This window comes from Carassius carassius, chromosome 10 (assembly GCF_963082965.1).
Source record: "Carassius carassius chromosome 10, fCarCar2.1, whole genome shotgun sequence".
NCBI lineage: Eukaryota > Metazoa > Chordata > Actinopteri > Cypriniformes > Cyprinidae > Carassius > Carassius carassius.
The window spans coordinates 5,193,856-5,208,035 of record NC_081764.1 but is presented as its reverse complement, the minus strand read 5'-3'; the positions used below and the strand labels follow the sequence as shown (position 1 = coordinate 5,208,035).

The 14,180-nt window shown below is 42.8% G+C and overlaps 1 protein-coding gene across 1 annotated transcript; it reads right to left on the bottom strand.

The window, feature by feature from the left end:
- Positions 1 to 2,869: 2,869 nt before the first annotated feature.
- On the bottom strand, positions 2,870 to 8,169 carry LOC132151595 (nerve growth factor-like). Its single transcript, XM_059559809.1, has 3 exons — positions 8,017 to 8,169; positions 5,364 to 5,476; positions 2,870 to 4,377 (listed from the first exon to the last, which is right to left on the bottom strand). Exons 1-3 carry the CDS (start codon positions 8,061 to 8,063, stop codon positions 3,764 to 3,766), a joined length of 774 nt encoding a protein of 257 aa, XP_059415792.1. The 5' UTR covers positions 8,064 to 8,169; the 3' UTR covers positions 2,870 to 3,763.
- Between the last annotated feature and the right edge of the window lie 6,011 nt (positions 8,170 to 14,180).

The following is a 14,180-nucleotide window of genomic DNA, read 5'->3' as shown; positions in this document are numbered from 1 at the left end:
TAGAATGACGGGATTTAATTTTGCTGTGAATTTAGAACGATATGAAAATAATTACATATTATATTTAATAGGATTGTTTTAAAATATCTATATATATTTTCATGTTAAAATATAGTTAAATTTATTTATCTATTTTATTTTGTAATTTCTTTCTTTTCTTTCTTTTTTTTCTTTTTTTTGAGATGCACATGCACTCAAAAAACATTGTTTTCCAGTTTTTAGAATTGCTTGCAGGCATTATGTTTGAACCTAAGGTGTAATTTACAACGCCTTCATGCTGTGGTTAGACATTCGGAGTATTCATTATTGAGTCTCTTTCAGAAGGTTTGTCTCACTGCACAACACATCAGTCACAATCACTGTCATCTCATTGGTGAGAGGACGCCATTGTCTGCTGGTTTGAGGTCAAACTTAGGACACGCTGAGATAATCTTTCTCACATTTTCAGGAGAGACTGTAATTTTACTCTATAGTTTTTCAAACCCATGAGTATAGGTGTATTTATGAATGTATTTAAACACATAAAAGCAGGCTCTATATTATACAGAAATTATATAGTTAGACTATACTTAATTTGGTAAAGGAATTTGACTCTCTGTTTTTGTATAAACTTTAAAATGCTTTAATACAATGATACAGTTGCACCAACAAATAAAGATCAACCTATCTCTCAAAATACAATGACCAGCTAAGTTTATAAAACATTATGAAGTTTGAGTAACCTTACAGGCTTTGACCATCATAGAGCCAGCAAAACCTGAATATGATTTCAACATAGGCTACATACAGGACAGAATGAAGACTTATTAAGGATTTGTGAACCTGAAAAGAAGAAGAATAAATAGGCTGTATTTGAAAAAAATCTAGTTTCTTTATTTTATATATTTCTTTCCTTTACTACGTTTTATATGTCTCTTCATTTGTATTAAAGGATGTGGTCATCTCTGATTCATTTCAAAGTGAAAATGCTGCTATCTTAAAATATTGTTAATTATTATCTCAGGCTTAGTCAAGAACATGATTTCCTGTAAATCAAGTAAATCATTAAATGAATGAACAGCCCTCTATAGAGCTGCAATAAAATCAGGACATGTGATATTTGATATATTTTGTATATGAACAGTTAATTATGTTACATTAATTTAAACGCTATAGAGAAAAAAATGGAAATGCTATTGTAAGAGTAGTGCACCCTCTAGTGATAAAATATGTGTAGTACAAAAACCTGGACTTTTACTATTGTACAGCAGTGCGCCAAGTAATAGTAAAATTGGCTGAAATGACATCTGGAATCTTATTTCTGCACTTATTATTACTATTACAGAAGAGAACGCTAACATTAAATAGGCCTACTTGCCCTCATCAATCGTAGATTTGCGGATGAACCACTAGAGGGCGACAGTTGTTTGTTTTTGAATTGGTTCATCCAGTTCTGTTTACTGTGAGCAGCAGTGGTCTCAAACTCAATTCCTGGAGACCCACAGCTCTGCACAATTTTGCTCCAGCCCTAATCAAACACACCTGATACAGGAATTTCTTCGCAGGTGTGAGTTGGAGCTGGTTGGAGCTAAAATCTGCAGAGCTGTGGCTCTCCTGAGACTGTACAGTGTACATACATCTTATCGTTTTAGATACCTTAATTCACTGTTGTCTCTCAATTAAGACTTTGAGACTTTATGTAAATGTAATTAGGGAAACTTCAGCCTTTCTGAAGACGGTAAATCCTACATTGTAATACGCACGCAGAAGGCGGAATTAGCTTTGTTTGAAATCTCCAAGGCATGTCAGTATCATCCACAGTTCATAAATCTCGCTAAATTCTTTGCGAATTAAACAAAAGGGGTTCTCTTAGTTTACTTAGAACAGTTATAGACATGCTTGTTTGTTCCATTAACGTGAGCATAAGGACAATTCTCTCACATTCTTCATCTGAGCTCACAGTTTGAAATAACTGTTGACCACAAAACATCCTTTTCTAATGAGAGCTAATGATTATGTAAAAGTGACTTTGTCTGAAATGACGATCCTTTTACTTGACCCACACTATATTGCTAAACAAACACGTGCTGATGAATGACCTTGTGGGTGATGTGATAAATAAACCTAACAATCCTGTTGATTATTCCACCAGAACTTTGACGTCTGACCTCGCAGACCTGTGGCTTTCAAGCTCCCAGACATAACCTCATCATTTGGTCATGCACCTGACCTTTGGCATGCGGTCTCCCTCTGTTTACACAATCAAACGGCAATCTTTTTTAAGACTTCCACATGCTGCCTAAACTAATGTATTCAAAGTCTGATTGGAGTGACACACCTGTTTGTGGATGTTAGAATTGCTTTTTAACGATTTTCACTCTCAAGGCCAGTTCTCTTGTCAAAGGCATCTAATGCATTCCAGCATAGGTCCATTTCCATGTGTGTGAGGCACATCTGTTGAGATGTGAGGTCTGTCCCAACAAACTTTCCAGCTTACTTAAAGTGTCTGACAAAATTTGCACTGACCATTTAGTTTTTCTGCCACATGGCTGAAGGTCATGTCTGAGCCACAGCTTTTTTTAAACATCAAAACCAGAAAAATTCCCAAAAGCTCCCGAAAGAAAGTTTTTTTTCTTCTTCTTCTTTTTTTTTTGTGGGATGGGGGTGGGGGGTGTTCTGGATTTGGCTCTGTGAACAAAGAAGGTCATGCAGCATTAGAAAAAATCCAGTGGAAATAAATAATGACTCAGTTTTAATTTTTGGGTTATTCATATTACTTCATGCTTGTCTGCTTAGAAAGTGCATTGTGGAAAACATATTATTATAATTTTTTTCTTGTGAAATTATTTTCTGTGGTAACCACAATAAGCACAAATGCTGTTGAAAGATCTTCAGTCAACATGAAACCATTTTAATTTGATAAGATGATGTATTTTAGAGTCAGTATATTTAACAAGAACATATAGGCCAGTAGGGGTTTGTAAGAAATCCCTAAGGTTTAGAAAACTCTTTACAATACACTTCTTGCAACTGGAGCCTGGACTTTTTGAACCATTGGTAACTGACTGACAAGCTGTCTGTGAAAATTTTGGTTGGAGGGGCTTGGTGACATCAGCCAAAAATGAAAGTCATTCAGTCATTAATTCCTTTGGAAAAATGTGCACAAATCAACATGAACGTATTAGAAAGGAAATTAGGTTTCTTTTGAAGTCACATTAACAATAGGCTCATCCAAAAGTGAAATTTCGGTCATCATTTACTCACTCTCATGTCATTCCAAACCCATATAACTTTATTTCTTCTACAGAAGAAACAAAAAGACAAATAGTTCAATGCAATTATAATGAACGGAGACTGAGGTTTTCAAGTATGAGTAAATGATGACAGACATTAAAATTTTAAGTTGTAATTAACTTAGAATGTTCCTTTAAAATGACCTCATCTCCTAATATGCACAAAATAAACTAGACAATAATGATGCAGTTTAATAAATAACAATTACCACACACAACACTGTATGTACATGTTCTCGTACTGCTCCAAAAGAAAACTATTATCTTAACAAGACAGAAATACTTAAAAAAAGAACTGAAAAAACACTCTGAAGTCCAAGTCTTTCCACTGTAGTTTCCTATGTCAAAAACATCATATTTATTCTCCTTAAACAGTCTGCTTTATGTCATAAGTTAAGTGGATAGTTTGCACAAGGAAAATGTCCACGTGGAGGAATATCAAGTTTAATATCATAAGGCCGGCGCTGGCGTGTTGAAAAGCAGCCAGTTTGTTATTGTCTCCAAGACTTTCGGCTCAGCACACACACACAAGCTACATTGATCCTTATGAGTCTCCATGCTACCAGGTTCTTGAATGAAGTCAGCGCTCGCACAAACGTGTGTGAATTGGTACAGTGTGAATTCCAGTGGCGTGCATCAATTCCCAAACACCCGGATCCTCCAGTCCGCCCGCTGCTGCAGGTCGTCTCAAAAAAGTACTGCTTTTTTTTGGAGTTGTTGATGAGAACATCAGGCAAGACTGTGACCTCATTACCCGAGATGTCTGTAGCTCTGGTTTTATTTCCCTCCCAAGTGCTAGTACTCTCGCAGACGGAGTAAACTCCACGGTGTTGAGGCTCTCCTGCTTTCCTCTTCGCCCTGCTCCTCATCTGGTGCCCAGCGGGCTCTGAGTCGGGCGGTAGTTCGCTGAACAGAACGCGAGGTGAGCGATACCGTCTCTTGTTAAAGAGTTTAGGATCCACGGTCGGCACAGGGTTGGCCGTGACATCATCCTGTTCGGGGTCGGCGTTCTGTGGACAGATGTCACCTGGGCACTGGGCAAATATCTGGCTGCAGGACAAGAGCAGCAGGGCTAGCATGGACCACCGCATGGGCTCAACGTGACCTGAGTACAGCACAGGTTAATGTTAGCTTTTATCACACAGAATAGCAGTAACATAGAAATATGATGCCAGATTTCTTTAGATTTTCTTCTGCATATGCACAGACACTTTAGCTGATATATTATAAAAGTACTTGGTAGCCAAAATTTTTTAGATCGACAACTTGACGGTTGATATATGTAGATCAGTACAGTACAGTTTTAGCATTTTGTTTAAGTGAAAAAAAAAGCTCAATAAAGCTTCAAATCTACAGGTTAACATGCTGAAATATTTGTGATTGAAGAATTTATTTTTCTTTTTTTTCATGCTACTTGTTTTCAAGTAGTGAAATCAGGCATCAAAACAGTATAATGCACTGTACAAAAGAATAGATTCATTGTTGGTACTTTTTCTAACTGCACAGACAAAAATAAAAGAATTATCTACTTTTTTTACTGGCTGATTCATATATTTAAAATAATTTGTATTTAAATTAAAAATGCTTAATATTAAAATATTTTCAGATACAAATATTAAATTGTTCTCTACTTAAATATCATCTGTTTTAACCTTCAACTGGATATTTTGACAATATTGTGATACATTGATGATATCAGATTGGTAATACCATGGCATTTGATATACCTTAATACTGAATGATTACCATATGTATAAACTATACAATTTTCATGGTAATTCTTAAGCATTAGCACTAGACCTCCAAAAGCCATGGCAGTACCATGGTATCATGTCCATGTTACAGTCCAATGGACTTTGTGGCACTTTTTGTTGAATCTGGGAGCTGAGACTATATACTGTAGTTGACAGTTATTCTTTAACAGCTATTCAAGCAGTAGAAACCCCTCAGACTTGTGCATCTGCACAACCTGAATCAACCACCACAAACTAGCATGGCATGGCTTTGACTGTTTAAAACTTAAAAGAGGTTTATATCTTTTTTTTTACACAGGTAATCTTGTGCTAAGAAAGAAAATAAGAGTGTGTTTACCTGTGAAATGTGTCCAGGTGAACTGTTTTCTCCCGTCTGTCTTCAGCGTAGCTCTCCTGTACTCCTCATGGTACATGTATCGACCAGCGTGGCATCTTCTGCTTCCAGCTCCTCTGAGGTACAGAAAAATATGAAGCAAGCTGTAATTTCATATAATTACCATTTACCGCAAATGTATCGCTCATGCAGCCTTGGATTCTAGTGAATTGATTCATTCAAGCAGATATACAAAAAATTATTCACCAGACCAAGGAGAGGATACATGTTAGTTTAGTCTATTTTCTAAATCTAAAATTGCTCTCAATGACATCCCAGTGCCATTAAGGAGAAATATTTGTCACATTCAAAAGATCTCCTCTGACACCTATTTCTTTCCTACAGGGAGAAACACCTCATCCGTCCAAATAGATTCCTTCTATTGGTGAAATGCTGAAAGAAAAATGCAAATTTCAGACCACACAGGCCATGTTTCACTGAATAAATATAATTTTGAATGAATGTAGAAGTATGTATGAATGATGTAGTAATCATTGTCAAATTACTGCTCAAGCATGACACGCGCAGACAACCAGACAGACCAAAAACCCAAATGTGATACATCAACCTACACCCCACACCCAAACCATCCGACTGCCACAACATACACAAACCTCCAGTAAATTGCTTTGGATCACAGCCTTTCTGTGTGGCTTGCGGAGGTGGTCTAAGAAATCCTCAGCCACTGACCTCAAACTCATTAGCTTTGATAGAGACAATTTAACACGTTCCATCTGGCATGACCAGTGTTATCACGCTGACACAAAGAGCCAAGCCAGGTGGTGCTCTCCTTTCAAAACAGTCTGCTTTCATATGGGAACAGTTCCTGAGTGGCATGGGTTTCAGCGTGTAACGTGAGCCCTTCCAAAGCACACATACGCATGGCCTTATCTGCAGCCTCCACAGGGCTATGGATTCCAGCGCCTGGAGGGCAGCTTTTCTTTAAGCACTCATGTGTGGCAGAGCTCAGAGATGAAGCGTGGCTTTGTGCTGGCCCTGGGCCTTTGGACTAGCATCCGCTTAAGTGCATACTGAAGACTCATGCTAAAGTCTACATAGTTACATGAGAAGCTGTCACAAGACATTACATAAAATGAAAATCATTGCGTTTTAGGATGAGGTGAAACGGTGGGCATGTTCGGACAGTCCTGCCAAAAAGAAGCTAGTCAGATGAAACTTATCTTAAAAGGAAGAAAAATACTCAGATGGAAAACATGGGTTCAATTCAAAAATTCAAAGTTGGAAATAAATTAACATACAATCCATAAAAAGGAATTACTAAATGATAGTGGTTTTTTTTGGTTTTCCTTATTTCTAAAGTATAAAAAAGCAATTTCACTGTAATTTACATAATTTAGAATATATTAAAAAAAATAATAAAATATTTATTTTTGAAAATGTGTAATGAAATTGAAAAATTAAAATGAATACATATCTATGTGTACGGTCTTCATATTTTTACATATTTTACTTTACAGTTTTATTAAAGATTTGTAAAAAAAAATCACACACAAATTTTCTTTTTCTTTTTTGTATATTAGAAAATTGTAAAGTATTCTTAAAAATGTACAATAATATTGTAAAATGTACAAGTTTAAGATAGCATATATAAAAGTTTGTGTGTGTATATATATATATATATATATATATATATATATATATATATATATATACACACATGACAAAGCTGATCAGACAACAATTAAAAATAATGATTAAAGTATTTAATTGCCACCATAATAGTTTATCAATGCTTCACTGACAAATGTATGATCGTTAATAAAACCAACCAAGGACATAATGCAGACAAACACACTCACGTACACACATCCAGATGGCTGGCTGTATGAGGTCTGTTATGAGATAGTGTGAAAGACTCATCGCTGGTGTTATTGACAACAGATGATGATGAATCCAGATCAACTCTGGATCTAGAACTGGAGCAGTGTGTTTGTAAGAAACAAATTCATTATTAAGACATTTTCATCTTTAAACCATCACTTCTGGCCCAAATAAGAGTCCCTAGTTGTCCACTCACATCAAAATCCATCAACATATTTGTTTAGAACTATTTTGGACTGTTTCCACTTGCAAACAGTACTGGAGTCATGTGGATTACGTGTGGATTATCATGATGTTCTTATCAGCTGTTTGAACTCTCATTCTGATGGCACCCATTCACTGCAGAGAATCCATTGGTGAGCAAGCGATGTAACGCTACATTTCTCCAGATCTGTTCCGACTAACAAACAAACAAACTCATCTATGTCTTGGAAGACCCAAAATTTAAGAAAATATTCATATTTTGGTGAACTATTCCTTTAGAGAGGAACAGTACAGAAGATATTTAAGTAGAGAACAGTTTAATATTTGTATCTGAAAATATTTTAATATTAAGAATATATATATATATATATATATATATATATATATATATATATATATATATATATATATATATATATATATATATATATATATATATATACCTAACCCTAACTCTTTAACATTAAAACATTATGTAAGAACGGAATAACATAAGAACAAGTTTTTATTCAGTAAAATTCCTAATATTAAAACAGCCACCCAGCAGGTCAACATGATCAAGATGAAGTACCTGCTCTTCCTGTGAGGACGGGTCATCACAGTTGAATGCACATGCATCACTTCCTCTGTCAGAGTAGTCACTAGTCAGTGTCTGTATGTGTGGGACACAGTGTAAGGTTCAGGCTATTGTGTCAGACAGGTGCTCAGACCTCTCTCAGGACCGCCTAAATCCGCCTAAATCTCATCCGTCTCTTGGCAGTGATGAACAGATATGAAAGTTAAAGTTAAGTCAAGTCAAAATCTATTTCTAGTAGCCAGGCTCAACAATGATTATATTTGTTGTTCACTGACAAAGTCAGGACAGTAGTTCAGATTGCTGCTTGTCCTAACAACTCTTTTGCTGTAAAATTAATAATTATTTAGTTACCTACACTACCGTTCAAATACCGTACCGTTTGTTTGTTTTTTTTGTTTTTTTAAAGAAATGAATACTTCTGTTCAAGAAAAACATTTAATTGAGCAAAGATGAATGAAAGACATTTAAAATGTGAAATTTCTGCTTTGCATCAAAGGAATGAATTACATTTTAAAACTGTAATTACAATTCAACATTTATTTTCAGTTGTAATAATATTTCACAACATTTTACCAATAAATGCACCCTGTGTGAGCGTAAGAGAATTTCAAATATATATATATATGTTTTATTATTTTTTTCAATGAATACTCATTGTGACGAGTGGGGCGGGGCCGAGGGACATGGGAGCGAGGCCGGGGGAGTGATTGGAGATGAACTGCACCTGTTCGACCCACCGGTCTCGAGGCCCATGGAGGAGATGGAAGGATATAAAACTGGAGCGACGACAGTGAAGGACGAGAGAGGACCAGGCCTGGGCTTTTAGTTGTGTTTTGGTTTTATTTTATGCGCACCAGTCGTCCGTGAGGGGCTGGTGCGCTGTTTTGGGTTTATTTTCCTTTATTAAAATGTTGTTTGATTGTCCGCCGGTTCCCGCCTCCTTCTTCCGGATGAATATGAAGGTTGATATCATTACAGTGGTGCCGTAACCCGGGAGAAGGAGGGACGCGCTGCTGAAGATCCCTCGCCGCTGTGGTGAATCCGCGGTGCCATCGAGCTGGCGAGGAGTGTGCCGCCATGGACGCTCGAGGCGGTGGACTGGAGCGAGTTGCCGGGGACGGGCGAGCTCGCTACCGGCCGCCCACGATGTGGAGAGACGGCTGCCGTCCGTGAGGGAGCGGAGGAGTCGGCGCCGTTCGCCAGGTGGCCGGAGCCTGCTGCCTCCGCCGGAACGGGGAGGAGCAGGGAACGGGGGACTCCTGCCGGCTGCCCAAAACCGGAGGAGCCGTCGCCGTCCACCGGGCGGCGGAGGAGTGTCGTGCCGTCCGCCGAGGGCCGTCCAGTGCCACCGCCAGGCACCGCGGAGGAGATCACCCAGCTGGTGGAGGGCCGAGCAGCGGTGCGTCTGGGAACCGGAATTTTTTTTTTTTTTTTCTTTTTTTCCTCTCTCCCCTCTCTCGTCTCTGTCGCTCCTCCTTCCATCTCCTTTTCTCTCGCCTCGCCTGTCCTACCCCCAGGTTCCCGCAGGTCCCCGGGAGCGGCCCCCCCGGAGGGAGGGGGGGGGGGGGGAGTAGAGCGCAGTCTCGGGAGTACCCCCCGGCCTGCGAGGGGCGATGGGGGTATGTGACGAGTGGGGCGGGGCCGAGGGACATGGGAGCGAGGCCGGGGGAGTGATTGGAGATGAACTACACCTGTTCGTCCCACCGGTCTCGAGGCCCATGGAGGAGATGGAAGGATATAAAACTGGAGCGACGACAGTGAAGGACGAGAGAGGACCAGGCCTGGGCTTTTAGTTGTGTTTTGGTTTTTATTTTATGCGCACCAGTCGTCCGTGAGGGGCTGGTGCACTGTTTTGTGTTTATTTTGTTATTAAAATGTTTTTGATTGTCCGCCGGTTCCCGCCTCCTTCTTCCGGATGAATATGAAGGTTTTTATCGTTACAGTGGTGCCGAAGCCCGGGAGAAGGAGGGACGCGCTGCTGAAGATCCCTCGCCGCTGTGGTGAATCCGCGGTGCCATCGAGCTGGCGAGGAGTGTGCCGCCATGGACGCTCGAGGCGGTGGACTGGAGCGAGTTGCCGGGGACGGGCGAGCTCGCTACCGGCCGCCCACGATGTGGAGAGACGGCTGCCGTCCGTGAGGGAGCGGAGGAGTCGGCGCCGTTCGCCAGGTGGCCGGAGCCTGCTGCCTCCGCCGGAACGGGGAGGAGCAGGGAACGGGGGACTCCTGCCGGCTGCCCAAAACCGGAGGAGCCGTCGCCGTCCACCGGGCGGCGGAGGAGTGTCGTGCCGTCCGCCGAGGGCCGTCCAGTGCCACCGCCAGGCACCGCGGAGGAGATCACCCAGCTGGTGGAGGGCCGAGCAGCGGTGCGTCTGGGAACCGGAATTTTTTTTTTTTTTTTTTTCCTCTCTCCCCTCTCTCGTCTCTGTCGCTCCTCCTTCCATCTCCTTTTCTCTCGCCTCGCCTGTCCTACCCCCAGGTTCCCGCAGGTCCCCGGGAGCGGCCCCCCCGGAGGGAGGGGGGGGGGGGGAGTAGAGCGCAGTCTCGGGAGTACCCCCCGGCCTGCGAGGGGCGATGGGGGTATGTGACGAGTGGGGCGGGGCCGAGGGACATGGGAGCGAGGCCGGGGGAGTGATTGGAGATGAACTGCACCTGTTCGACCCACCGGTCTCGAGGCCCATGGAGGAGATGGAAGGATATAAAACTGGAGCGACGACAGTGAAGGACGAGAGAGGACCAGGCCTGGGCTTTTAGTTGTGTTTTGGTTTTATTTTATGCGCACCAGTCGTCCGTGAGGGGCTGGTGCGCTGTTTTGGGTTTATTTTCCTTTATTAAAATGTTGTTTGATTGTCCGCCGGTTCCCGCCTCCTTCTTCCGGATGAATATGAAGGTTGATATCATTACACTCATTTCAAATATTTATTGGAATTCACATTACAATTTACATATAATGAAAATGATGGCTTTAGTGCAACCCCATCACAGCTGTAAATTCCTAAATGCATTTTTGCTGGAAAATGAGGACATACTGTCATGGTTGGTAATCCGTGATCTCTGGGTTTTGCACTTTGTGGGTGAAGTCACGCGTGTGTCACGCGTCAGCACTGATTAGTATGTGGGCGTCTCCATTAATTGTCATCAGCAACAGCTGTCACTCATTACTCACCCCTATATATGGCTTGTCTTGCGTCTTGTGTTCATGAGAGCATTGTTTCCTGTTTGTAACCCGTGCCTTGCTTTCTTGTGTGTTTTTGTGTTGGATGTCTGTGTCTTCCCGGGAACCCTGTCCACTCTTAGCAACCACCATCAAGCAACACCACTTACCTTCGGCTCGCTTCCCCGCAGTTCCTGTGTCACCCTCTCCTGCTGCCTACTCACCTCCGCCTTCCGGATTCATCACTCCTCACCACCATCTTGGACTGTACATTCCTCCCAGCGTTATTTGTGTTCCAGTTTTGTATTGTCTCCGTATTCTCATTAAACATTATTAACCTCGCACTTGCTTCCTGCTCTTCCATCACCTAGTCGTCACAGAACGCTCTCACCAACCATGGAAGCAGCGAGCAACACTTCACTGTCGGAATTTATTCACCACAGTGGCAACCACATGGATCTGCAGCAGGAGAGCATCGTGAACACCGGATGTGCGATACAAGCTGTCCGAGCTCACCCAGCAGATTCATCAACTCACCTCTCCCACTGCACCCACCTCACCGCCTGCGCCGCCCGTCCCCCGGAGACCACCCAGGACCACTTCCGGCCAGAGCCGCGACTTCCGGCGCCAGAGAGTTACTCCGGTGAGCCAAACTTTTGCAAGACTTTCCTTAACAAATTTTCCATGCTTTTTGCATTACAGCCCCGCACCTTCGCGACAGAGGAGTCCAAGGTTGCGTTTGCCCCCAAAACTCAGTGGCCTTATCGACCTGGCCTTTCGGGTAAATGCTCGGATTAACTGCCTGGGTAGACAAGTCAGTCCTACACGCCATCCCATCTCTCCGGAAAGGGGCCGCTCGAGTCGAGAGAACATGGTCGGTCCCGTTGACGATCACAAACCCATGCAGGTGGGTAGAGAGAGCGGCGGAGGTCCCAAGGACTGTGTTTATATTGCGGTGGCTCGGAGCATTCCATCTATTCATGCCCGGTAAAAGAGCCAGCCCGGTAGTAAGTTTGAGGCTACTATCGGGTGGGATCTCCGCAGGGAAGTCCTCAACCACATCATCAACTCTCCTTCCGGTGAAACTGCGGTGGGAGAATCACACTCATGACTGTCACGCCCTTCTGGACTCTGGGGCCGAAGGTAATTTCATTGACTCTCTCATTGCACGTCACTTGAACATTCCTGTCCTTCCTGTGTCTCATCCCATCCATGTCACTGCACTCAATGGCCAGGAACTGCCACACGTCACCCACTACACTGAACCCATCACTCTGCTCACCTCAGGCAACCACAGTGAAACCATATCCTTTTTACCTCATGGACTCCCCTGTAGCTCCCATTGTTTTAGTTCACCCCTGTTTAATCAAACATAATCCAGGAGTGGATTGGGGTTCCAACACTGTCACATTGTGGAGTGAAAGTTGTCATGAGTCTTGTCTGGATTCTGCTTGTCCTGTTGTGCCTGTTTCTGTCTTTCAGAAAGAGAACATGGTGTTATCAAACGTGCCCGCAGAGTACTTGGACCTGAAGGAGGTGTTCAGTAAGTCCCGTGCTGCTTCTCTTCCTCTGCATAGTCCCTACGACTGTGCGATAGATTTAGTGCCAGGTAAGTCTCCGCCTAAAGGCAAACTTTACTCTTTTTCTATTCCGGAGAGGGAGGCCATGGAGAAATACATTTCTGATTCCTTGGCATCGAGGTTCATCCGCCCTTCCTCTTCTCCAGTGGGGGCGTGATTCTTTTTTGTGGGTAAGAAGGATGGTTCTCTGCGACCTTGTATTGACTACCAAGAGCTGAACAACATCACGATAAAGAACACCTATCCGTTACCGTTGATGTCTTCAGCTTTCGAGAGGTTACAGGGAGCATCCGTATTCACAAAATTGGATTTACGTAATGCTTCTCATTTGGTCCGCATCAGGAAGGGGGATGAATGGAAAACTGCCTTTAACACCCCTAGAGGGCACTTTGAATATTTGGTCATGCTGTTCGGGCTCTCCAACTCGCCAGGGGTTTTCCAAGCACTCGTTAATGACGTGTTGAGAGACATGGTAGATCAGTTTATAAATGTTTACCTGGATGACATACTGATTTTTTCTTCATCTCTCCAGGAACATGTTCAACACGTCAGACGAGTGCTCCAGAGATTACTCGAGAATGGGCTTTTTGTCAAGGCGGAGAAATGCTTATTCCATGCACAGTCTGTTCCCTTCCTAGGGTATATCGTCTGATCCGAGGGAATACGTATGGATCCTGACAAGGTTAAGGCTGTGATAGATTGGCCATCTCCAGATTCCCGTAAGGCCCTATAGCGGTTTCTGGGGTTCGCCAATTTCTATCGACGTGGGCACTTTTTTTTCGGTCATTTCGATTTTACCCTGTTGTCCGCCCGGGTTCCAAAAATGTCAAACCCGATTCTTTGTCATGTCTTTTTGATCCCTCCGCCTGCCCGGTGACTCCCGAGTGTATTTTACCTGAGAAAATAGTCATCTCAGCACTCGTATGGGAGGTCGAATCGAAGGTCAAGACGGCCTTAGAAGGGGTAACACCTCCGCCGGGTTGCCCACTGAATCGTTTATTTGTGCCGGAAGAGTTACAGTGCGAAGTCATTCAGTGGGGTCACTGCTCTAATGTTGCTTGTCATCCAGGAATAAGCAGAACCATGGGTTAGCCTGTCTTCGGGTTATCATCCTCAGAGTAACGGGCAGTCTGAGCGAGCCAACCAAGATTTAGAGAGGACGTTGCAATGTTTGGTCTCCAAGAATCCTTCTTCCTGGAGCCAACAACTCTCTATGGTGGAGTACGCTCACAATTCGTTACCAATGTCAGCCACGGGCCTCTCTCCTTTTCAGTGCAGCTTAGGTTACCAACCACCAGTTTTTCCTAGTTTGGAATCTGAAGTCGTGGTCCCCTCCGCTCATGCATTTGTCCAGAGGTGCCACAGCACCCGGACCAGAGCCCGCGAGACTCGTGGGTCAAAAAGTGTGGCTTTCTACGAACAATAT

Excerpts from the sequence above, each read along its gene's own strand:
- LOC132151595 (XM_059559809.1), bottom strand. The coding sequence starts at position 8,063 with ATGCATGTGCATTCAACTGTGATGACCCGTCCTCACAGGAAGAGCAG. Across the intron at positions 5,477-8,016 it reads CGTCCTCACAGGAAGAGCAG|AGGAGCTGGAAGCAGAAGAT; the intron begins GTACTTCATCTT and ends TCTGTACCTCAG. Across the intron at positions 4,378-5,363 it reads CACCTGGACACATTTCACAG|GTCACGTTGAGCCCATGCGG; the intron begins GTAAACACACTC and ends TGCTGTACTCAG.